This window comes from Brachyistius frenatus, unplaced genomic scaffold (genome assembly GCF_029030835.1).
Source record: "Brachyistius frenatus isolate BFR_SWC_R1_liver_20210118 unplaced genomic scaffold, ASM2903083v1 Contig_22, whole genome shotgun sequence".
Taxonomy (NCBI): domain Eukaryota; kingdom Metazoa; phylum Chordata; class Actinopteri; family Embiotocidae; genus Brachyistius; species Brachyistius frenatus.
In genome coordinates this window covers 5,047,612-5,073,208 of record NW_027210621.1, presented here as the reverse complement: position 1 = coordinate 5,073,208, position 25,597 = coordinate 5,047,612, and the positions used below count along the sequence as shown (strand labels likewise).

The window sequence follows — 25,597 nt, the reverse complement described above, 5'->3', positions numbered from 1 at the left end:
TTCGTCTGCTCACGTGTACCAGGCTGCTGCTCGGCAGCGCCCGTCAAGCTGTCACTAAAGCGAAGAGAGCTTATTATGGGAGCTGCTCCTGCTGTCCTATATCAGCTGCAGCCAACATTTCTACAGTCATCTCCAACCATGGCTCCAAGTAGACGATGTCTTCTCCACCGGCACAGCTCAAAATCCAGAGGAAAGAGTTGTTTTTAAGTCGTTCATGTAAGTAACAAAGTGTTTTATTGACCTTTTGGACTGTGTTTGAAATCCATTTACTGAACAGGTGTCAGCGAGGAGCACCTGAGAAATGGGGAAAAGTTTTTTAGATGATAGGACCGTGCTTTGATGTGGCCAAAATATGCTCATAAAGCCTGTTTATGTAAATTGTGCCTACAGGTGCTTTTCCATTTTCTCAGAGCAGTTCAATCTTTTAGCATGTGCAATATACAATAATACGATATACAATAATAATAACAGAAATACAATATAACAAGAAAAATAAAATTACAATAATACTACTACTAATACTAAAAGTAGGACTGATCCTATCAATATCCTAATTAGTGCAGTTAATTGTAATCATGCTCTAAACAAACACAGGTAACAGCAAACTTAACAAAAAAAGTGTTGTCAATTGTTATTTTTAGGATCAACATGTCTGGAAGCTCAATATTTACTGTTGGATCCTACAGCTGAGTCCTCAGAACAGGGTTGGTTAATGAAAAGAGGACACCATCAAATAGCAGGCTAGTTTGTTTAGAAGACCTTCATAAATAAATAGGAAGCAGTGATGATGCTTCAATAAGAAATAATATCAGCTCACATTTGGATTCAATTTGGAAATAAGAATTACCAGTAATAAACCTGCTGTAGATGAGTTTTTAGGTTGGTGGTTGATGCACACCTGGAGATCAGAGACTACATCAGTGCATACAGGGCATGCATGAAAATTTGCTTCTGCAAGACCTGCGACAAATTTGAGGTAAAAGCAAATATATTTTTTGGTAAGTTTACTTTTATTTTATATTCAATTTTCTTCATTTTTTTCTTTCTTCATATCATTAGCTTAAGATAGTCAATTGTTCTTGCTTTGAAAAACAACTTAAATGTAGTTTTGACAGCATTTAAAACCAGCTTCAGCTTAATGTTAATGTTTTAATATTTTGAATGTTGTTCAACAGCCAGATAATACAAACAGTATCAGTTGGGAAAATCAAATCAAAGTGAAGATCTTATAGTATTTAGTGAAGAATTGATTGCTAAACTGTCTTCAACCTGCTCCTGTTATGAACGCTTTCATAACAGGAGCAATGTTTTGTGCATTTTGGATATTAAACTGAAAAGGTGGGATTCATGAATTATGTTTAATAATTAGGGCAAAGCGCTTATTAAAAGATGGATCCAGACAAGCACAATTTTTGTTAGAGTCAAGACTAACTAGTGTTTTATGAGCATTTACAGAAGTGAAAGATTTGAAAAATAAAAACTTCCACTAAGGTATTAGGTTTATGTGGTTTTGCACGCAGGGGATAAATGGGATTAAAACAGGGATTCCCAGAGGATGAGCGATGACCAGCAGTGATAAGTGTTCACTACCACAACCCCAAAGTGAATTTAGATATTCCTGGGGTTCTGTGTTTGTGATATTCCACTGAAAACTAAAATAAAGATGCTGCAGATTTGTTTTTTATTAACACTTCCTAATTGTCATGACCCCACAGTGGGTTGATCTGTTTCAGAATGAAACGAAGAAGGACAGGTCTCAAATCCAAGTGCCAGACCTTCCCATCCCACGAGGAGCAGGCGAAGAGACAAAAGATGGTGGCGTCTAGTTTCGCGCTGATTCAAGCACAGGACTGGGGGAACCTGCCCCACCACGTCGTCCTGCAGATCTTCCATAATCTGTCCCTGGAAGACCGGGCCAGGGCCCGGTCCATGTGCCGCCGCTGGGACGACGTCTTTCACACCCCCGACCTGTGGAGGAGGTTCGAATTTGAGCTTAATCAGCCGGCCACGTCCTACCTGCGCTCCACTCACCCTGACCTCATTCAGCAGATCATCAAGAAGCACGCTCAACACCTGCAGTATGTTAGTTTCAAAGTAAGAGTGTTTTTGCTGCTATCACCCATTTCTTCTCCTCTTTCCCCTCCTCAACAGTCCTTCATTTTCACAACACAGCTGTCTTAAAAACAATATGTGCCCTTCTTAATCCAAACCATCTGCTGCACAGCCGATTGCGACACATCAGCTTTCTTGGCATCAGTGGGCTTAATAGGCTGTGATGATTCTTACACCTCCATCTTTCTATCCCTCATTTCTGTGTGTGTTTTTCTTTTTCTTTCCTCCTAAATGATGAATCACTGCTGGTAAATCAGGTGGACAGCTGCACAGAATCTGCAGAGGCGGCCTGTGACATTCTCTCCCAGCTGGTGAACTGTACCATTAAGACCCTGGGGCTGATTTCCACAGCTCGGCCCAGCTTCATGGATGTGTCTCAGGTAAAAGGCAGCCTGTGTTTTCATGTGCACATCATGTAAGACTCACCTTCCTTATCTCTCAGAAGAAGAATCCTGATTTTTATTTCTTATGAAATCCTGCACATTCTGGACAAAACAACAGTTATAAGATGAGAAGTCCTGATTTAACCACCATTGTTTGCTCCTCCTCAGGCCCACTTTGTGTCTGCACTGACAGTGGTGTTTGTCAACTCCAAATCCCTGTCCTCAATCAAGATTGATGACACCCCGGTGGACGATCCGTCCTTGAAGGTGCTAGTGGCCAACAACAGTGACACCCTAAAGTTGCTGAAGATGAGCAGCTGCCCTCATGTCTCTCCAGCAGGTCAGGACTTTTTAAAATGAAGTTTCCTGATTTTGCTTTTATTGGTTAACACATTAGAGTGTGGACAGCCAGGAAATGTTAAAAGAGAGAGAAAGCGGCCACTGCAAATACATTGTCAATGTGTGTTAAATACCTCTACCTCCTCTTGCTTTACTTTTTCACCAGTGACATTTCGTGCAAGCCAGTCTGAAAAAAAGATTATTCCAAAAAAGACAACGTAGTGGTGGACTAAATAGTCTTCCACTATGTTGGCAGCTCTGTGAGGCACAGTGATGCTTTGAGCTAAATGCTGACATCAACATGCCAACAGGTTGGCAATAACAATACTAACATACTGATATTTGAACCTGCAGTTACAACTTCAAGTCTTCCCCAATCTGCCATCGAGAGTAATCACAAAAACCCTGTTGACACATGCTAATGTCACAGACTCTCCTACATCACAATCGTTGCAGCTATAAAACGGTAGTTAAACTATTTGAGCGTCACAACCCCACAAAATGACTTATTTCACTGTCTTTTGGAAAGTCCAGAAGAGCCATATTGGTTTATTTTAGCACCATTTAAGGAAACACAGGGCTCAACTGGAAGTTAGCTGCATGGTAGAAGTCTGTGGCGCAGAGTGAAAGTGTCCAGTCGGGCTATTCATTCATCCAGTCAGAGCGGGAATGTCCCCCCAGACACCAGATTCAAAAACGCTGCTTATTGTAAAAATACAGAGATTCATCTGACAGTGACAGGTTTAATATGCAATGTGTAAACTTGTTTGACGTGAATGTAATGGATATTCATTTCTATGTAAAAGTGCCACATTATAGGGCAAACAGGTATAATGTTCATCATGTTCATTCATCGTAGCGTGTCAGCATGCTAACATTTGCTAATTAGCACTAAATACAAGGTGCAGCTGAGGCTGAAGGATTAATGTCATTAAACCAAACTACTCAAGGTATTACTTTGACATGCTAAAGTTGCAGCATGCACTGGATATGTGAAGTGAAGGAATGATTACAGTGTTTCTTAATGTCTTAATATCAAAAACTTGGCAAATTGCAATTAAAAAACAAAACCTCTTGGTGGTGGCAACAGAAAAAGTTAGTGGCTCACCAAAGTCAGCAGGATTCATTCAAATATTTGGCAGTCTATACAATAGATGTTGAGATATTTCAGTCTGGACCAAAGTTGTGGACTGACGCTGATTGTTCTGTTTAAAGGATCTCTTCCCATTCAGATGTTCTTCTCTTTCTCTCTTTAGGTATCTTGTGTGTGGCAGACCAGTGTCATGGCCTCAGGGAGCTGGCGTTGAACTACCATCTCCTCAGCGATGAGCTCCTACTCGCCCTGTCATCGGAAAAACACGTTCACCTGGAACACCTGCGCATCGATGTGATAAGTGAAAACCCCGGCCAGACACACTTTCACACCATCAAGAGGAGCAGCTGGGAGGCTTTGGTCCGACACTCACCGAAGGTCAACATCGTCATGTACTTCTTCCTGTATAAGGAGGAGTTCGAGCCCTTCTTCTGTGAGGAGACCCCGGTCACCCACCTGTACTTCGGCCGGGCAGTTAGTAAAGAGATGCTGGGCCGCATCGGACTGAACTGCCCTCGGCTGGTGGAGCTGGTCGTGTGTGCCAACGGCCTCCAGCCCCTGGACGAGGAGCTGATCCGTATCGCAGAGCGCTGCAAAAGCTTGACGGCCATTGGGCTAGGTGAGTGTGAGGTGACCTGCAGTGGCTTCGTGGAGTTTGTAAAGATGTGCGGGGGCAGGCTGACTCAGCTGTCAATCATGGAAGAGGTGTTGATCCCAGACAGCAGCTACAACATGGAGCAGATCCACAGTGAGGTGTCAAAGCACCTGGGCCGCATGTGGTCCCCTGATATGATGCCCACCTGGTAGGCTAACATGAAGCCAGAGAGGAGGGTCGGTAATGAAGTATATGACCTGTATGGACGCTGAGGGTTACATGAGGGACTATTTTAACACAGTCACACATTTTAATGTTCAACTGATGTTTCAGACAGTAAGTCAGGGCTCTCCAGTGTAACAGCAAGATGGCTGCAGATGGAGAGCACTGGGAATACACAAGATGTTACAGAATATTTCTAGAAATAACTCTTACACTTACAGCATAATGTTAACAGATATAATAGCACATGGCTGTAGATTGAATAGCCCTGCAATAAGTGTTCTTGGCCGGCTAACCAGGGGACTAGATGTAACTTCTAAACCTGTCACTTGTATTTTTACCTGCAGTGAATATGATGTAAAATTAATACCATTTTTCAGTCGATCAGCTTTCTGTCCATGCATTGATATTGTAATGTGAAATGTTGGACGTAATTGGTTCTTTCAGTCTGTGGATGAAATCTAAATTAACAGTCTCAATGCAACCTGTCTACTGTTGCTGTAAGGGATGTGGATCTGCCATCTGCTGGTTGCGTATGTTAAAACATCACACTGTATCAAATGTCCTTCTCTACCTGTAATTCTCAAAAAGGAATAATTTGCTCTTGTTTAACCCCACGTGGATGAGAGCACTCACGATAGTGATACCAGAACAGAGAGAACCAGAGTTTCCAGTTGGAGTTGGAGTTGGAGTCACATCTCCATTTAAAACACAATGGGCCTTTTGAATTCCTGTCTATATATAGGCTATTTGCTTCTGAGGAGACGTTTAACACATCATCCTAAACTACAACATTTTAATTCAGTTTTCAAATGTTGAAAAGCCGATAATGACTGTTAAGTTAAAAGGCTTCAAAAGGAGTTATAACGTCTTAAACTCAGCTCTAGATGTTGTGGTTGTGATATATTCTTCTTCTGATGACACGTTACACAGGTTTTCTCTGTCAGGTCAACAGCTGTCTTCATTTTCCTTTTTCATGATTGAGATGATTTTTTTACACAACTCAAATTATCATTCAAGTTTTTAATATGCTCCTATAGTCTGAACATTGACGAGAATCCATTGTTGCTCTGCTGGAGATATCTCCATGTAATGTTGTATCTTTATTCAGCAAGTTATATTTAAGAATAAGATAAAAAAAATATAAATAGTAAAAACAAATAATCTTGTGATACAACAAACATCAGTTACTGCAGTGTTTCTTTTTTTCAGATTTAAGATGTACTTAATTATAATACATATTAACCCTTGTTCATTTTCCTAAGGGGCTAGCTCAGGTCTGTTTCAAGGAAGATTATGTCTTTTACTGTATTTAATTATTAATAAAAAATTTCATTTACATAACTTAAATGATGCATGTTTTTTTGGCTCAACACAATGAAGCCTGATCTAAGCCATTTAAATGTCTGTTTTCCTGACTTTGTCCCATTTGACCTTTCTGCAGCTCTTCATTTTCAGCTCTAGAGAGCAGCAATGATCTAACTGGAGGCAGTGGGACGTTATATAAGCAGAGTTGCTACTGTATAATGAAGTATGCCAATGATAACTCAGCCCTTTTTACAAGTGGATTCGCTTATGCACACTCCAGTTCCATAAAAAGGAAGAAGCCCTTTCTTCTGATTCTTCTAGATTTACCTTTTTGCTTGTTTGATGTAGACGCTCCATCTGAAATAAGACGAGGCTTGATGCACACACAGATATACATAATATGCACAAAACTACTCACAGTCCGGCCTATAAAAAACAAATACAGGCAAATTAAATAGAAGACCTGTGATCCACACATGTTTTGGCCTTTGTGACTGTTAGGGTAACTAAGTGAGAGGAATATATCGGACCAGCTAAACATTTTGTCCTGGAAAAGTGCCACTTTTAGGAGGGGTGGGTGGCATGATTAATTGGGTTACCACTGTATGCTGAAAACCCATCAGGAAAGTAACAGGCTTATGTATTACTTTGTTATGAGGAGAGGAAAGAGAAGAGGGTCTACATGCTTTTGTCGAGTAGTTCATGGCAAAATAACTGCAGACTGAGTTTATTCTCCCTGATTGCATTTTCCCTCATTTATCCTCTCATGAGCCAGATCAAATATTTTAAAATTTCGAAATAAATAATCATCATAGAGCTCTTTTTTCCTTTTAAGTTGTCTCTGTTTCTCACGTGTCTGCGGGCCTCTGATAGTTTTCTGTGATGACATTCAGTGTGAAATCATCCCCCATGATATCAGCAGCAAACTCAGGATAAATGTCCGCAGTGGTCTCCAGGGTGGGAGAGGGTGGGCTAGACAGCCTGGAGTGTTTGACCTGCCCTCCGCCCCTGAAGCTCCTCCACTCCTTGATCCCCTGTTCTCTCGAGGAGGGGTCCAACCGGTCCAGATGCTGAGCTTGTATGAGCGGGGAGGGGGCGATAGAGTTCCTCAGCACGTGAAACGTGTACCTGGGGGAAAGAGTGTGGTGGTGAGAAAGTAGGCCAGTGAAAAATATGCGGCCCTTTGATGTAAATCAGAGCATTCCCTCTAAATATCAGCACTTTCAGACACATCAGCAACCGAGAGGAAGACCGAGACATGGTGCAGTCGTTCCTGACCTTCACAATTAACATTATTTAATTACAAATCAGCACTAAATATGCAGCTTAACAACTTAACAATTTCTTGGCAGTTAATGATCTACAAAAGACAAATTATACTCAAAAATATGTATCGATGATATAATTATGAGGTTGAGCAGGTTTAAACATGTAGAACTGTGGTTTCTAATCATGTCTGAGCAATGTTCCCTCTCATCACAGGTCGTCGGCTGCCTTAGTGTAGAAATGTTTTGCTTATTCTGTTTTTTTGAAGAATTTTTAGAGGCTAAGAAAAAGCAACATTGTCTGATCCCATTAATAACTATGGAACACCTTTTATTGGGAACAACTGGACTGGAAGATCCAACTTCATTTGATATAAATCAGAAAATAGGAATAAACAGACTAGAAAATACCCTGAAAACTGCTCAACTTTGCATTTTGAACTTTAACATGCATCTATTTCGAAATCTGATTTTTTGAGTCATTTTTGATGGAAATTCAAAAAACATTTCTTATTTCATTTTGTATCATTGTAAATTTGTGGATTTTAGACATTTAAGTCTAAAAACTAAAAACTTTTTTTTTTGTTACTTTCCAACAAAATAAAAAAAGCCGAATTCAAATGAATTATTAGTAGCAGACAGTTTCTGCTTTCTCATGGGTTGTGTTATTAGGAAGTATGGGTTTTCTTTTCAATTTTATATCCTGAATGTGAATTAACAGAATAATTGCTTTTCTAAAAGCAGTTCAGTACTCTGAAAAGTAGAAAGTATTTTTGCATTTATTTTTGATTCGGGATTTTTTTTGCCCTTGCAGATGTCATCTGAAAAGTTAAAATTACTGTCCCTCACTGGGTTTAAAGAGCGACAGACTCAGGGAGGATATCACTGATTGTACCTGGGCAGCAGTGCTACCACAGTGGTGATGATGCAGACAAGGTAGAACATGGGGTCGGCCATCTGGCTCTGGAGGGTCCAGTAAGGATTGGATGGAGGGTTGCAGGTAACACACATGCTGTTGTAGGCAAGTGTCACAATCAAGTACAACGCCACGCTGCCTAGCATGACGACCCAGTGAACCACCGTCTACAAGTCAATCACAAAAAACACAAGAAATGAGATTCACTGGTGGTAACAATAACTTGATTCAATACCAGTTCAGATGCTCTACAATAAATTGGAGAAGTCTATCAGGTTTCAAATACTGAAAATACTTCATTTTGACCCACTGAAGATAAACCATGATTACATCTAGAAATAGATATCCATCACTTCAGCGCTCACCCAGACTTTGATCTCTATTGACAGGTGCAGCAGGATGGTAAATAAAGAAATTGTGTTCAAAGGAGTTCCAAAGGTGAAAACATCAATGTCTGAGTCCTGGTAGGCCTGAGGGAAAAGGAGATATGTTGTCGGATTTAAGGTAGAAAGCAGTTAACCAGTAAATAACTCACTCATCACTGTACAACTTTTAATGAAAGACAGATTATTTAAATGTGTCTCTTACCAAATATGGAATAAAGAAGCACACCAGACTCTGATAGAAGGCATCGAGAATGGAAACCCAGAAAGTGGAAAACTTGTATTCCTAAACAGACACATACATGTTCAAATACATAAACTATTCAAAGGCCTTATGCACATTTTACTGAATCTGTGGCTGCTGATTTTGTGTCTCAGAATAAAGCATTGCGCTTCTGTTTGGGAGTGTCACTGACCCTTGTACCCTGTCCAGTCCTGTACAGTTCAGGAACACCCAGCAGCACCTCTGCAGAGACATCTTTGTCCATGATCCCAAACATGATGGGTGGTACAGAGGTGAAGAAAAGGTTGAAGAAAATTATAAGCCAGATGTCGATCATGGCAGTGGCAGAGAATCCGCAGAACAACTGGTACCAGAAGAGCAGGTTCACGTAGACCTGAGAAACACATTAAACTGTACGGTTAGATGGTAGATCTGTTCAGAGGGGCAAATGTACACAGCAGACCACACAGATACAAGACTCACCACGTTCTTATAGAAGAAGTAAACGATCATGTTGGCCAGTCGCGTGTAGCACCAGTGGCCATGGACCAGGAGAAGTTTTTTCAGGTGTTTGAAGTGAGATATGGCAAAATCACTCGCCATAACCGCCTGCAAATGACAAAGAGGAGTCATGAGGTGTTAGGAGCTGTGAGAGCAGGAGGAGAAAACCCATCTTTGAAGCTAAAGAAGCTTGTGCCAACCTGCATCCCCTCCTGCCCAGATATCCCAATGCCGATATCAGCTGCTTGGATCATATTGACATCATTGGCACCATCACCTGAAACCACAAAACCTTGAAAAACTGTTTGGAGTCTCAAATAGTTTTTGTGACTTTGGCATTTATCTACGATTTTGCTGTGAGTTAAATCTACAGTATTAGAGTCATATTCTTTGTTTTCCATCTATTTCTAAAATTCACTCTCTTTTAGCTCTGTGTTTGGTCTGTTTAGCTGCTCATGAGGGAAATATCTGGCTCTTCAGCAGCCTAATGTTCCACTGTGTTCCCAGGTACTATGTCTTTCCGCTGAGCAGGGACTGGATTTTAATGGGCTTTGTTGCAGAAAACAGCTCCCCGCTGTGACTAAAAATGATGCTAAGAGTGATGAGAATGAACTCAAATAGTAAAGTTGCAGCTGGACAGCTACACAATTAGCTCAAAGTCCCTCTAAAGCTCTGTAAGGATGTTGCAGTTATCTGTGATAATCCTCTGTGAGTTCATCATGAAATAAAGAAAGCCAAAGCTTTCAAGAAAGCTATTTCCCATCCTCATACTGTTTAATTGTAATTTAATATATTGTGATTGTAAATGACTTAAAACAGTGTTTTATTTAGTTTTCCTAAGAACAGGACTTTGTCATAATTTAACACAACAGGACCTACAATTTCTGTAGAAATGTCCACATGTGCCGGAGTGTATTCTCATAATAAGAAACACAAAGTGACAGTTCAGGAAAATATTTCAGCATCATTAAGTGAAATGTGACAGGAGCCCTCTGAGGGCTGTTTTACTTTCCTTTTATTGTCTCAAAAAATTGCGCTCTGTCAACACTTGGCATTACACAGCGGTAATCAATATATTGATGTTTGGTTAAAAGTAGACCTAAAGTACAGACATGAGATGTTGCAAGGAAACACAGAGTGGCCTCATAGGGGCCTTTTATAATCGTAATGTGACAGGTTAGTAGTTTTTTAGCGTTGTTCACACAGTGTTTATCACTTCATACAGTCATATAATTTTCTGTTTATACATAACAATATTTAGTCTAGAAATCAGAGTAAAAGTCACAGAAAAATACATTTTGAACTTACCAACAGCGAGTGTCATGACCTTCAGTTTCTCCCTGACCAATTTCACCACTTGGCTCTTCTGCAGAGGTGTGACTCGACAGCAGAGCACAGAGCGGCAGCGCTTCGTCAGGTTCACAAAGCGTTCCTGCAGGTCCGCCGACAGAGCCATGGTCAGGGTGCGTCCGTCGATCACCAGAGAGATGTCTGGGGTGGTGTCCACATTACGAGGGTCTTCGCTGTACCTCCTCACCTCTTCTAGAGTAGAGTCCAGGATGGATGTACATGCGACCTGCAAAACAAACAGAGCTGCTTATTTTGCTGATGACACTAATGTTATCATTTTGTGATCAGTTAATTATAATATCATTAATTTCTAAGCAATTCATATTTTATATATTTCTCATTCCAGCTCCTCAAAAGTGAAGATTTCAGTCTTTTCTTTGTTGTACTTGATAGGAAACTGAATATATTTAGAATTTTGTACAATTGGACAGGCAATGATAAAAAAAAATATATACAGTAGATAAATAGAAATAACACTAGAGGACTATTACTCTGCAGCAGGGTAAAGATTACAGTATGTGCTGCTATAAGAAATAACATTACTCTGCAGTTGAGTCATATTCATGATGTCTGAATATAAACAGCTACCAGACACTGGTCCCATCAGACTCATCATTGTTGTGTGTAAATAACTCCAGTCATAGCCAAAAGGAAATTGACATAATGAAAAAAACAAAAAGGGGTCATAGCCTGTTTTTATTCCACCATCTAATACTGGCTAAATTTCATTAGGCCTGGTAGGATGATGGTTGTGGGAGTGCATCTCTCAGGTGGTCATTAAGTTACTGTGGTAAAAAATAGTTCATTAGTAATATGCCTCCTCTCTTGATTATGAGAGAAAGGGTGTTTCCTCTGAGGGTTGAATATTAGACTGGTAATTAGATATGAAAGCATTAGTTGTTGTGTTGGGGGTATCTCACTCCATTCATCATCAGTGACTCGTCCACCTTAGGGGAGTTCAGCAGCCCCTTTGTTTCAGAAAGTTCCACATGAATTCGTTAGAGCCGACAGGCAATTTCGGTCTATTTGAGGCCGGGGATGATTAGACGCGGTCAGGTTGTTATGAGGGGTTCATTCCTGTGTTACCAGATCTCTAATGACTTCAGAGAAGCAAGACCCACAGCTGACACTTTATCTTTCTCAGTTGGAAATGTGAGGGTTTGACCTTTAGTTTAAATGTAAAAGTGGTCAAAAAGGTTCGGCCATTTAAATTGGAGTGAGGCCAGCTCACAGGTGAAACCTCCTGAACTTACTGCTTGGGAAACACACAACTTGTCCCGAATGACCATTAAAAAAGTTAATGCTGCCCTCTGAAACAAGCTGTATGTGATATGTGACATAAATGACGTCTTTGCCTTAATCTGTTTAAAAAAAACAATGTTCTTTGCTTCTTGGCTACTAGTGCTTTTAATTTGAAAACTTTATTCCTTTCCTACACATATTCTCAAATATGTAAGTATGTATTTGGTAAGCAGAATATTTTTTCAAGTTTTCTATTATATCTATATCTTTCTATCTAAAACAAAAGCAAAAACTAAATGGACCTATAATTTAAGTTGGAAACTAATATTATTGACAGCAAAAGTTCTAGCATTATATTGGTTATGATTATAATACTTCTTATCAGGGTTGTCCGCTCTCCCCCATATTATTTGCTTCAGCTCTAGAGCCTTTATCACACGTTGTTTGGAGATCACGGCATCATGAACCTATCTACGTCCACAACACACCACATTTTATCTCTCTTTATGCAGATGATGTTTGACTTTACTTAAAACAATTCTGTGTTATTTGACAGGTTTGCTGAGATTGCTGGATGCAAGATTAGCTGGTTTTGGTTTAAATCTTATTTTATAAACTTACTTAAACATGTCATGTGCTGATTAACGTCACAAGTTAAAAAACTAAAATCAGTTAAACTTTTTGGTTGAAATGTTTCTTTGCTTTCTTTCTTAGTTAGAGGCCATGCTTGTTATCCCTGCCACATATGTGTAGTAAATAAGATACCACTAACTGAAATTAGTTTAGCTTACCATAAAGACTGGATACAACTAGTCTGACGCTGTCTTTATGCTAAGCTAAGCTAACAGGCTGCTAGTTTCAGCTACATATTTTCCATACAGAAAGGAGAGTGGCATCAGTTTTTTCATTTCTCTCTTGACAAGAAAGCAAACAAGACTGTTTGATTTCCTGAAACAAATCCTGGTGAAGTAGGGATGCATGGAATTTTTTGTTAAGCAATAAAGAGTCAAACAGCCGACCTCCAGTGAGGCAGATGGCGGCCTCCTCACCTTGTTATTGCAGCTCATGTTAATCACCAGGTCCTCCTCTTCCAGTAGCCTGCAGGCATAGCCAATGTTGACAGCTGTCTCTGGCTTGTCACCAGTCAGCACCCACACCTGGATCCCTGCCTCCCGCAGTGCCACAATAGTGTCTGGGACGCTCTCCTGCAGTCGGTCCTCAATGCCCGTTGCCCCTGAAGTAGGACATGCATCCAAAAGCAGGCATCATCCACACACAGATCCTACCACACAGGTATGTTTGACGTGATGTTGGGCTGATGTATGTTACCTAGCAGAGAGAGGTTTGTCTCGAGCTGCACAGCAGTGTCCATGATGAGCTCCTCTCTGTTGTCCATAGCAGCCAGAGCTCTCTGTCTGTCCACCAACCAGATTCTATATGCTTTGTCACTCACAACCTGCAACACATGCAGAGTCAAGATGAAACAAAGCTGTGATCAAGTCAGAAAGTGATGCTGATAAGATATCTGATTTTGTACCTTCTTTGTGATGCATAAAGTACGGAGGCCCTCCTTTGCATAGCAGTCGAGGTGATGCTGAGTATCAGCTGCTATATTCTTCTGATTGCCACTGAGGTGTTCTGTGAATAATATAATAGTCATATAGTTTCAGTCTGAATGACCCAGATTATCTCGGTGCTGCACTTCTCCCTGTAAATACCTGCATATGGTGTATCGAGCAGCTCCATGATGACGTAGTCGGCCCCTTTAGTGTACAGCACACACTCCTTGGTGATTGGGTGCCGCACCAAAACGGACATCCTCCTCCTGTTGGAGTCAAAGGTCAAGGTCTCCAGCACCTCAAACACCAGGTCCTTTCCAGACGGGAGCCTCACCGTCACGCTGTCAGGGGTGCGAGCCAGCAAGGTGAAGCCATATGCCTTGGCAGCGTACACCAAGGCAGCATCATCCGTACTCTCTGCCACATAGCTCAGATTATCTGAGGTAGCTGAAGGCTTGTCGCGCTGGGACAGAGCATGGGGTGAACATGGTTGGAGCCCGTTGGTGTCGACAGTCTCCTCTGTTTCTACAGAGGGATGAAAAGGGTCCTCCTCTATAACAAACTCCTCTGAGAGGGTACGGTTCCTCTTGGGCTTGCGCTGGGTGGAGGTGAAGATGTGGCATAAAGAGCCAGCTTTTTCCACCAGACTGGACAAAGTGTCCAGTGGATTATTTGTCTGGCAGGAGCGTGGAGATTCACTCACCTGACAAAATCATAGAAAGACAACAGGAATTCAGTGTTTAATGTTTTTATGAAGACATCTTACCACATTATGGTGACACACCAAACCTCTAAATAACAACTTTTTAATTTATTTCCACTCTGTTTCTTTTTGTGCATTTACCTTTAGTTACAAACTCAAGGGAGGAAAACACAGATTTCTCCCATCTGCTAGACCTCGGAGCAGCACAGTCGAGAGCACCAAATGCCCAAATTAATAAAGCCTACTGTGTTTGCCCCCGCAAGTATCCCGTCACTGTGTGTCATTTTTAGTGAAGACTCAGACCCGTTACAACTGGAGCTTTAAAAATGAAAAAGTACTCCTGACCACCAACAACATCTTCAATATAACATTTCAGAAAAGATTTGAAATTCTAATATCTTACTAACTTTCTTTAAACCATCTGAGAGGCCTGTAGGAAGAACACTAACTTTTATATTCTGTTTGTTGCTGATTAACTCATATGGATTTCTCTACTGTTGCAGCCAAATATCTGTTCGGCAGGTGTATATACCTTCAGAAATCACAATGAATATGAAAATTAATTCTCCATAATGTTTTCTTCATGAAAAGTTTGTCATTTTATTTAGAAGTTATAGGGTACAAAATATTTGGCCATCTTGCTCTCCTAACTGTATGACTCCATCTCCACCTCCCATCCACAGTCACAGTAAACTGAGCGCTCACCCTACGTCTCCGAGCTGTTGCCATGGAAACCACCACTGTGTTGCAAATGGCGAGAGCCAGAAAAAAATCCAGGTAAGGATCAATCTTCTGGCTGCTGCTGCTGCTGCTGCTAATATGCTGAAGCAGCTTCCTATCGAGAATCACCTCAGTTTCCTGTTGGAGGAAAAGTTAATCAGTTTGTTAATTAAACAATAAACTGTGCCTCACTTACATTCAGCTGTCATTGATTTGACTTGAGGGGTTTGAAGATTTAACTTTTCATCCAGTTGTTTTTTTTTGGTCCATGTACAAGGAAGCGTTACAGGAAGGACAGACAGAAGGATGGAAAGAAGGAAGGAAGTCATCGTTTACACAAACGCTCAGTTAGAGACACAGCATGAGGAACAGTAAAGATGGGCTCTGTGCTGCCTTGCTGGAATAAACACAAGAGTTTTTTCCGTCTCCGCCTGTATCTCCAGGCCTCTGCTCTCTGCCCTGTAGACCAAAAATAGCCTCAGAGATACTGTACTATAAATCAAGACGGCAATGACTAATCTATAGAGCACGTTTACAGTTTATGTGACATCAGTGGTCCGTGACAAATGGTGCTCAGCATGACCATATGTCCCGTCACAGACACAGGGGCAACTCAGAGCCAAAATGGATGTGCTCATCACTGACACCTAGCAGCCTGGCCATCTGCGGCGGGGGCTGGGACCATGAGGCCTTTTGACACAAGGATGGGTCAGATTTGGGTAAACAAGTGACAGTCTAAAGTCTTCTAAGTGTGGACTAAGATGTGAAATTTGTGTGAGGAAGGACAACTTTATTTGAAACTGATCAAAAAGTCCAACATTTATGAATTATAAATCTCAAAAATGTGCCAATTACCCATAAATTGTTCTTTTTGTGGTATACAAATTTAAGACATCATCATAAATTAAGGAAATCATGATAAGTTTTGCCTTCAAATTATTACAGTGCCAAGACAAGAAATCATAGCTAGCTACATTTTTTAAGTGTACTGTCATTATTAATTTTGAGACATTCATTTGTGCTCCTCAGCCATGATTATAATATCAAGACAGGGAAACAAAAAAAAGGAAGCCACCCTACTCTGAATTAAATGTCTCCCTTTTCCTCCTGACTGAGCGATCATCGTACCAGTGGACTGCTGAAGGCCACATCGCTCTGGGCATTTCCTTCGACCTTGCGCTTGTGTTGGATGCCACAGTGATGTGTGTCTTCGGGGTTGCTGTCCTCAGAATCCAGGGACCGGCTCATCTGTAGGGGTTGTGGACGCTGTTCGAAGATGACCTCTTCCTCTGACTCCGGCTCATCGAGGACAGCTTGGCGGACAATTGCAAATCCCCAAAACAATGTTAACATATAAAGCATTCACAGAATAGACTATGATATGTACACTGTGTCAGATTATGTCCTCTTCAAATGCCGGGCTCTTAACAACAATCGTAGTCTGAAAGGACTTTAAAGATCCAGATTAAACAGCAAAACCCAGGTGGAAGGATGGACTCTCCTTCAGTGACACAAAATAAATTAACCTTGGGAAGAATTATATATCAGGAGCTAACAGGGTAAATAGATCAGTGATACAATAAGACAATATCGCAAATCAGACTGCAGCTATAGGCAGCTAAAATGTGTAATCAAATATGTATGTTTCTCTCAGCACTGTGCAGGTGAAACAGATGATAAAATGTATTGAGAAGTATCTACTTTGTTTTTCTTCTTCACTCCTTCATGTGTCAACATGTTTTCTGTCTGATGAAAGTGTATCTATTTTAAATTTTTTTAAATTGGGTTGCACACACTTGCGAGACAGAGACACAAATGCAGATCAAGCACGCAGAAACAACCAGGAAGTGAATGCCAAGCAAACAGCTCAGAATGAAAACGTACTACACAATATGTTATGGCTCCATGAGACTGGAACAGCACAGTAAATGAAACCGGTGGACAGATTAGAAGATTTGACCTGTATGTAGTGATAAATAAACATACCCCTGAACATTTTATGTTTCTTTGTATTCCAAAAGGCGTTCATCATGTTTAAGTTTCTTTCAAAGTCTCTTTAATTGTTTTCGTTTGTGTGTGACTTTTCACTTGTTTTTGGAGCTTTGTTTATTTTCACTTCTTTGATTTTGGATTCTTGTGTATTTCCTTTGAGACACTGTCATCCTGTATAGCATGTTATTGCATTTGTGCTAGGCACTGTATTATATTGAAGTATGTTTTGATTATTGGTTTTTGTATCATTTTTATAATAAAAGAGAAAAGAAAAACAAACATTTTATGTCACGCACAGTAGAAGGATTTATGTGACATGTGCCCCGTGAACATCAAGTTTTAATATGTAAATATTGACATTGACGTGATAAACTGTAAAATGGACTCACATTATTATCCGTGGAGCTACTCTAGTAATGCAGCTGAGTCTTAAGTAAATACTGTGTATTACTTCAAGACTATTAATTCAACACTTTACTTAAGGGGGCACAAAAATGGGACGTAATGGTCGTTAAGTAATAAGAGTCTGATCAATAAGTAGTCAGTATGATGTCACTTTACTGCACAAAAAAGTGTAACTAATGATTAAGCAATGAGTATCTATTTATTATCAGTTTGTTTCTGATTCCTTGTTCACTCATTCTATATGGAAAAGTAATTTCTGAGGGACAACTATCAAAAGCATTGAAAGGTGTTGCAGTTGCTTGTTTTGGTTGTAACTTATAAAATGTCTCATTGTGGACGTTTACCGTTTTCTTTATGGGGATACTCAGTACCCATGATGGAACATCGTCGAAACACCATTTTGTTCTCAGTGAGGGTTCCCGTCTTGTCTGAGAAGATGTATTCAATCTGACCCAGGTCCTCTGTGATGTTCAGAGCTTTGCACTGCACGCGGCTGTCTGTCTCCTCATCGTACAGATCGATGTCACTGGTGATGAAGAAGATCTGACCAATCTTGACCAACTCAATGGACAAGTAGAGAGAGATAGGGATCAGGATCTGGAAAAGAGAGGAAAGGAAAAGAAACGCGACGGGAGAAAAACAGAGGAAAGAAGGGAAGGGAAAGAAAAGGAGTGAAGAATTAAAAAGAAGAGAGACTTATTAAAGAAAGGAGGAAATACAGACTTATTGTGATAACAGGCGAGAAGTGAGAAAGGAGAGGAGAAGGAAGGTGAGATAAAGAGAAAGGGGTATAAACAAGAGAGAAGAAAGCAGTTAAACACAAAAGAGAAAAGAAATAAAATGATGTAATTACAGGAGATTACAGAGGTGAATGGAAATTTAAAGAAGAGTTCAGTACAGATGGTGATAAAAACAGAATGAAGAGAGAGAGAAGAGGGAAAACGTGAAAGGTAACCCAGACAGAAAAGGAGAGGGAAGTAAAGGAGACAAGAGGACAAGAGAAGATTAATTTAATAGCTTCAAAGTGCATGAAAACACTCTCCAAACATCTTATAAATACTCTCAAGCTGCTCCACCTGCAGCAGGATGATCATGGTGAAGAACATGTTGAAGGCGGACAGACTGGGACTGTCCAGGTGCCCGGTGCTGTCGGGGACCAGGTAAGGGGGCACACCGGGCAGCGCCTGCAGCCAGAAGAAGTGACCTGTATGTATGAGGACAGCGGGATTAATCACACTGACTGTTGAGCAGGGAGGAAAGCTATTTTTGGCACCACACCTTTCCCTGTCTCCTCCCTCTACTTTTGGTACGTGTTTGTGCCCATGGCCATAGTGAGTCTTCTTTTATTGCGAATGTAATGTCGCCTCGTAAATGCAAATGCATTAATCATGAACCCGTCTGTGTAGTGATTTTATGGAGTGATATAATTCATTACTGACCCAGTGCTCCGACGAGACACATGGAGAAGAGGAGAATGACGCAGAAGATGACGTCTATGTTCAGCTTCCGCTCTAGTTTGCTGCGCTTGTATCTTGGGCCGTTGTGGTTGAGCATGGACTTGGTTTCGTGGCCTTGAGGTGGAGGAGAAGGTGTTGATTCAGACACTCCATATGGGCAGTGAACAACAAAGGAAAACGATATCATATCTTAAAACGTGCTGATTCTGGGTCATTTTAATGCAAGGTAAAAAAAGGGTCATAAAGTTTGTGTTACGATGGGGTAGTACAGACACGGACTGGACCCAAAAGGAAAATGACTTATTAATTATCCAAGTTTTTACAACTGAATGTGACACTTTAGGCCTCTTTTCCACGTATTATATCTAAAAAATGACTTGATGGACACGAAAAACTGCATTTTATGTCAAAGGTTTGACATGACTGATGATATTTTCATCAGCCTCTGTTGCACTGTGTTTTGTAAATACTAACATGCTAAACTAGGATGGAGAACAGCTGGGTGATTAACATTATACCCATTAAACATCATCATGTTTGTCATGATGTCATTGTGACATTAGCATCTAGCTCAAAGCACTGCTGTGTCTAAGTACAGCCTCACACAGCAAGTAGCATGGCTGTACAATTTGTAGGTAAATGTTTGGTAAAGATAAATAAATAGACAATATTAAATTCTCCATAGTTATGTACCTGGCAGGAAACCATGATGCAGGGAAAAACTACAACTGAAAAGTTCTGTGAATAAATGTACAGAAAATGGGAAATTTTTTGATTTCAAAGACTCTAAATATGAATTTTTATAGAGTTTGTTTGGTGCAGTCAAAAATGTGTGTCATGACATCAGTATTTAAAAAATTCTGGCTAACAGAAATAAACATGAAATGTTCCCGGTTAAAGCAGTGAAACAGCTGAGAAAATGGAGGATATACCTGCATACACCACAAAGCCAACAGCATGGCCCGTGTTTCTGACTGTGCAGCCTCGCAGCAGCAGACTCTCGATCCCAGCGCCCACCTTCTCCCCATCAGGTTTCTCTCTGCAGCAAGAGAAAGTGAGAAACCTCCTTTGTACTGTCAGGTCTTGTTTGATATTCATTACTGCTTATATATTCCCCATTAGCAATTCTCTTGCTTTATGGCCATAGCTGGACAGCATGGGCAGGCCATCTGTAAGAGCTCATGGTGCCTGAGAAAATCGATTATAGTCTATTACAGCCTCTATAATGCCTCTGGTAGCATCAGAAAGTCCAGCAAGTGGGCTGGAATTAGTTTTGCTTGGCTTCTCTGAAAGGCTCAGACAAACTGTTCGGGGAATCCATGTGATTTGTGCATCTGATACTCACACGTAACACTTGAAATGATTCAGGTTGTTGTTGGGCCTTTCACACACGACGATAATGTTGCAGCTTTCAGGTTCAAATTTAGGATTCTGGGAAACAAGAAATGACATAAAGTCATCATAGTATGGACGGAAACTCCATCAGTGCAACTTAACCTGGACTTCATGAATGATACAATGATTTCTGCACTCAGGGAGATAGGTGCAGTCCACACCTGTGCTTTAATGGTATTTAATCCAACAGGTATGCTTCTCTGCTTGTCATCACCCACTCTAACATCTCATAATGACTTGCAGTTACCAGAAGTAACAAGTCACATTTATCCTGTTGAAGTGTATGAGGAAGATTTCACCGCGTCCCTCACCGAGAATCCGGACACAACCGTCCTCTGCTTCAGGTTGGTCTCTCCGTCCAGGTTGGCCATCTCTATGTGACACACACCATTGGGGTCTGATGTATGAAGGAGAAGGAGGTCCGCAGGGACGACCTCGTTGCAAACCACCTTCACAAAGTCTCCCACTCTGACGTCCTTCCAGCATCTCTCCGTGAACTGCTTCTCCTTCCTAAAATCAGACATGTTAGACACCGACCATCATTACAGATTATTTTCTAAAGACACACAAATCCCCGGCCGGCTTTTGTATTGATTTTAGTCACAATTATGGCATCATGGCCATACTTTGTCTGAGTTTATGCAATGAAATGAAATATTGATTCAGTTGCAATGAATGAAAAAAAAATCTGAGCACCTGCTTAAATTGGGGAATAAACAACACAAAAATCGATGCTGTCGTTTTTGGAGAGCGGCCCAGGTGTGTTTGGTGTCTTTTAGAATGTGGAAACTTTTAGAGGAAGGTGTTTAGAGAAAGACACAGCGCTGCACATTATGAACTGCCAGGGTTTGAAGCTTCCTGGACAGCCGAATGGTTTCAACCTGCACATCAGGCTGCATGACCACCAGTGACAGAGAGCTGCAGGTATGCTGCCCTGCTTGTAGGAACTGTTTGAGGAGCTGCTGCACAAAACCACACCTCGGCCAAAACAAAGCCAGGGAGGGACAGTTTTTGTATTTTTAGTTTGCTCTGTTTAGATAACACTTGCTACGTTGCACAACGATTCTTTTTCATGTCTGAAAAGCTTCAACAGATGAACGTTCTCTCTGTACGTCGGGCCATTGGGAGGTCCATTTCTCAAAAGTGTGGTGTTGCACTTTACGTATATTCCAAACATTATGAAGTTTTCACCACCAGAGGTGCCTGAATTCTTTCCTATTAAGGGCCAAAAATGTATGTTTGTTAAGTGAAATTAAAGTTCATTAGAATTTTATTTATTTTACTGATAATTAACATTCTGAATTTGAAATAAAATTAAAACACTACTCTTTAATCTGCATAATAGTAATTGTATCATTTTGTCGTCCTGACAGTCTTTTCTTAATTTTTCTGTTCTAAGTGTGTTACTGCCTTGACCTCTCATCTTGACCGGCAGCCCAAAGGCAGTGACATCGGACACACTAACAGCACATGAGCATCAGCAGGAGAGACTAATACCATTATTCCTTATACATAAGACATAGGCCAATGTAATTTAATAGAGAAGCTTAACAGCACTCTGCTGTACATTCATGTAAAACTCATTTTATGAACTTTTTAGCCGCCCAAAGTTTACAGTTCACTGTACTTACAGTTACGATTTTACAGACTTAAGAATAAGATCCATTAGCTCGAGCTTGTCAAATCTGGTGGTGGGCAAAAACAAAGACGGTGAGAGCCAAACACAGCCCGCAGGTCCCAAATTGAGCTGCTCCTTTAATCACGCCTTTAAAAAAAAGTCCAACTTTTCGAGAAATAAAAGTGCTTATTTACTTTACTTACTGACAAGATCCACCTATTGCTTGATAAATCAATTATAGTCCAGTGAATAACCTACTCATAAAATGGCAGACTGTCACTGTTACATTTTGGGTTATGTACGGAAAAAAAACAACTTTACACTCGCTGATCTTTGGATGTTCCGCTGAGTAAAGTTTGACATTCGGACAGAACCAGGCAAGTTGCAGTCATTTAAACAAATAAAATTTAAAAAAAAAAGTCAAATGTTTGCTTTAAGACTCACACAACCATCAAACTCAAGAAGTTTACAGAGTTTTAATCTTTACCAAAAAAATAATCTTTTGATGGTGTTGTGAATTTGGATATCTGGTGTGTCTCGGACGTGTAGCCTCGTATTATGTAGTTTCCAGAAGCTCTATATAGATAAAACGACACTTTAGATAGATAATGTGTTTAAATGATAATAGATGTCATATGAGCCACGCTTACATAGGTCAATAATATAACCTGTGGAAGCGCACGTGAGGTGTGTTGCCGAGTTTAAAAGTGAGCAGACAATAACAGAAGAGCACAACTTCCTAAGACAATTTACAGCCGACGTGTTTCATGTTTGGCACGTTTGGTGGATTGATAAGTGTTTGATGCAGAGACAAGATAGATATGATGACCGAGAAGATACGGCTCAATCACAGACACATCACACCTCTGTTGTGATAACAAAATGAGCGTGTGATGAATTCCAGTCAAATCCCTCTCATCTGACTGTGGTCCTTTATATTTACATATTTAACAGCCCTCTTTCTCCATGTGTGTTGAAACTGGTTGCCCTGTTGCCGTCAGATAGAGAAACTTTACCTAGATGGTGTAAAAGAGAAAGTGTGTGGAAGCCTAAAATTTATTCTTGAGCTTTTTCGGGAAACATTTGTAAACTTCAAAGAAACCCCAGCCAATCGATTCTGTACTAATCTTTACAAACCCAAAACGAAGCTTCAGCATCCTCACCCAGAGAAGCCATGAGAGACCCCCAAGAAGCTGCTCTCCATGGCTTAACTGCTGTGTTTGTGATTGTGCAGGGCAGAGGGGACTAGTGTCTGCTGATAGGCCCAGAGGGACCAACGTGTCCTCTAAAGTGTTTGAAATGCTGTGTCCAGAGTCCACCTGGACTCTATAAATACACACACACACACACACACACACACACACACACACACACACACACACACACACACACACACACACACACACACACACACACACACACACACACACACACACACACACACACACACAGAAATACAAACACACACTCATACATATCACACGCAGATGTCATCATCTCATCACCAACACCTCTGCTGACGCTGCTTCGGATGTTTGAAAGCAAGCAGCTGCTGGTTAATGATAAACCCTTCCAGAGGTTGAGGACTCATCAGTGTCTCTAGTCTCACACCAGTGAACCCACACACCCTCCTCCTCCTCTGTCCCACTGTACTCCTAAAATCACAGCGGTAACAGGGTCAAAACCGACGGTGTTTATCCTCCTTTGTGAATTATTCGTTTGATCACCAGTAATTTAAAAACAGATAACTGGTAACCTTAGCCTACTGTCTCTGCTGACGCAATGCCTAGATGAGGATTTCATCAAATGTGCACAATGTGATGGTGAGAGATATTGTTGTGAGGCTCTTCAAAAGAGGAATAATCTCCCACACATTTTCTATTTCTAAGTAAAAAATTCCCACGGGGTGCTGAAACGCAGAGGAGGTAAAACACACACACACACACACACACACACACACACACACACACACACACACACACACACACACACACACACACACACACACACACACACACACACACACACACACACACACACACACACACACACCATTGCACAGATCTACACAAACACACAGCAGGAAGATAAGAATCACAAACACAGATGTGGAGGGGCCGGTACTCAGGAGAGTTTGCCACATCATGCATAAACAGCACAACACACTGTATCTGTATTCACGACATAAATGTCTTCTAGTTACCTGCGGTAGATAAAGCACGGTGTGCTGTTGAGCTTCCTGTCTAACTGGTACCTCCTGAAGTCCTCCCATGCGTCCTTCAGAGCCGTCAGAGACAGGATGACACAGATGGGGATCAGAGCCACTTTGGGCTGGAAGGCATTCACCACAGGGATGAAGTTCAGAATCGCCAGGCCCACAAAGTAGATGTTGGCCAGGCGGTGAAACTGCTCAAAAAGGTTCATGGGGATGAAGAAGAGGAGGGTGTATTTGGTGGTTTTGATGGCATTTGAGGGGAAGAAGCGGTTGGGTTGCTTCCCCTTCTCCAGTCCCTCGTGAGGCAGATTGGGCACCAAGTTGCGAAGGTCCTTCTCCCGTTCCCTTTGACCTCGCAGAGCATCCCTCACCAGGGCCAGAGGGCTTCTCCACATCATGGCTGCCCGTCTGCTTTTTTCCTTTTGCCTGTCTTAACAAGGTTTCCTTCCCATCCTCTGAAAAACTCACAGCTTCTTTAAAGAGACTCCTACCTGGCTCCTTTCTCTCCTTCTGTGAGGGTGTGAGGCCGGTGTCAAAACCTGCAGCAGCACACCTAGTCCTCTTCTGAGTCCACCCCTTGCATTGACAGGTGTGTTTGCATTCCTCGCACTGGCGCTTTTAGAGGAAACTAATTACACCCAGAAATGTAGCTGTGAGCGCTCCAGTGACTCAGCTGATTTTAATTTAGCTGCCAATAATCTTACTTCAGCAGAATCACTGAACCAGTAACGTGTTTCAAACTCTCTGAAATAGTCCTTCACTCTGCAAGTCAGTGATACCTGCATAGTTAAGTAGCCTGTGCTGTCATTAACAGTTTACATGCTTTAATGTTTTAAATCTAACAAATTAACACACATGTACACTAAAAACGTTGGCAAAGACAAAGACAAGACAAAGCCCAAAAATGAGCTGACAATCTAATATTTGCAGAGCAGAAAATTGGTGCAGTGGGTCAGAAGGAAATTTGAACTGACAACGCAACACTGAGCAGACTGCCCAGGGCAAACATACATGTAGAGTCTGCATGAACACAACACTGGGTACATAGCGAACGCAGGAGGATATAGATGGAGAACACAGGCCACGATGTTTAAAGACACTTGCTCTGTTGTCTGAAAATAACCGATAGTGAGGCTCTTTATTGGTGCATGCAAGAAATGGTCACTTCTGTTGTTGAAAGGTCAGACGTCAGCTGCACAGGCTTGACAGGTAGACTTGAGAAGACTTTCTTTTCACCACTTGAGGAGGACAGATGCTTGTAAAATGTTCAGATTTGCCCGTTGATCGTGCAGAACTGGGTGAAGGAATCTGTTTAAGTGCATGCGCGTGAAACTCTTCTGTATGGTGGACTACAACAAAGCAGCTTCTTGCACAGATGGCATGCATGTAGGATGCTTTCCACTTCCTCATGTTGACATATGTTGCCTTATCTAGAGCAGGCTGCCAAACCTGTTTAAAGATGCCTGATTTGCATTGATTCAGTCATGTATTGTGTGTGAATATATGTACCTGGTTGGGATTTAATACACAGCACACAGAGAGGGAAGGATTTTTATCTTCCGCTTTTAAGGAGAACATGCATGACCTTCAAGGGGATTCAT

At 41.2% G+C, this 25,597-nt stretch overlaps 2 protein-coding genes across 2 annotated transcripts; one reads left to right on the top strand and one right to left on the bottom strand.

Annotated features, from left to right (window-relative positions):
* The first annotated feature begins 77 nt into the window (after nucleotides 1–77).
* On the top strand, nucleotides 78–6,066 carry fbxl3l (F-box and leucine-rich repeat protein 3, like). The gene is made up of 5 exons (XM_069697066.1): nucleotides 78–216; nucleotides 1,716–2,094; nucleotides 2,370–2,492; nucleotides 2,664–2,835; nucleotides 4,091–6,066. Exons 2-5 carry the CDS (start codon nucleotides 1,735–1,737, stop codon nucleotides 4,732–4,734), a joined length of 1,299 nt encoding a protein of 432 aa, XP_069553167.1. The 5' UTR covers nucleotides 78–216; nucleotides 1,716–1,734; the 3' UTR covers nucleotides 4,735–6,066.
* atp10b (ATPase phospholipid transporting 10B) lies at nucleotides 6,067–24,499 on the bottom strand. The gene is made up of 21 exons (XM_069697067.1): nucleotides 23,985–24,499; nucleotides 20,475–20,673; nucleotides 20,114–20,199; nucleotides 19,701–19,807; nucleotides 18,751–18,882; nucleotides 18,388–18,515; nucleotides 17,656–17,908; nucleotides 16,043–16,239; nucleotides 14,900–15,052; nucleotides 13,651–14,194; nucleotides 13,470–13,570; nucleotides 13,262–13,388; nucleotides 12,982–13,166; nucleotides 10,649–10,916; nucleotides 9,541–9,617; nucleotides 9,323–9,448; nucleotides 9,033–9,233; nucleotides 8,822–8,902; nucleotides 8,599–8,703; nucleotides 8,213–8,400; nucleotides 6,067–7,180 (listed from the first exon to the last, which is right to left on the bottom strand). The coding sequence occupies exons 1-21, from the start codon at nucleotides 24,392–24,394 to the stop codon at nucleotides 6,901–6,903; spliced, it is 3,948 nt and encodes a 1,315-aa protein (XP_069553168.1). The 5' UTR covers nucleotides 24,395–24,499; the 3' UTR covers nucleotides 6,067–6,900.
* Nucleotides 24,500–25,597: the final 1,098 nt, after the last annotated feature.

Coding starts and splice junctions, on each gene's coding strand:
- fbxl3l (XM_069697066.1), top strand. CDS start 1,735: ATGAAACGAAGAAGGACAGGTCTCAAATCCAAGTGCCAGACCTTCCCA. Junction 2,095..2,369: donor TGCAGTATGTTAGTTTCAAA/GTAAGAGTGTTT, acceptor CTGGTAAATCAG/GTGGACAGCTGCACAGAATC. Junction 2,493..2,663: donor GCTTCATGGATGTGTCTCAG/GTAAAAGGCAGC, acceptor GCTCCTCCTCAG/GCCCACTTTGTGTCTGCACT.
- atp10b (XM_069697067.1), bottom strand. CDS start 24,394: ATGATGTGGAGAAGCCCTCTGGCCCTGGTGAGGGATGCTCTGCGAGGT. Junction 20,200..20,474: donor CGGTTGTGTCCGGATTCTCG/GTGAGGGACGCG, acceptor CTTGTTTCCCAG/AATCCTAAATTTGAACCTGA. Junction 10,917..12,981: donor ACATGAGCTGCAATAACAAG/GTGAGGAGGCCG, acceptor TTTGTTTTGCAG/GTCGCATGTACATCCATCCT.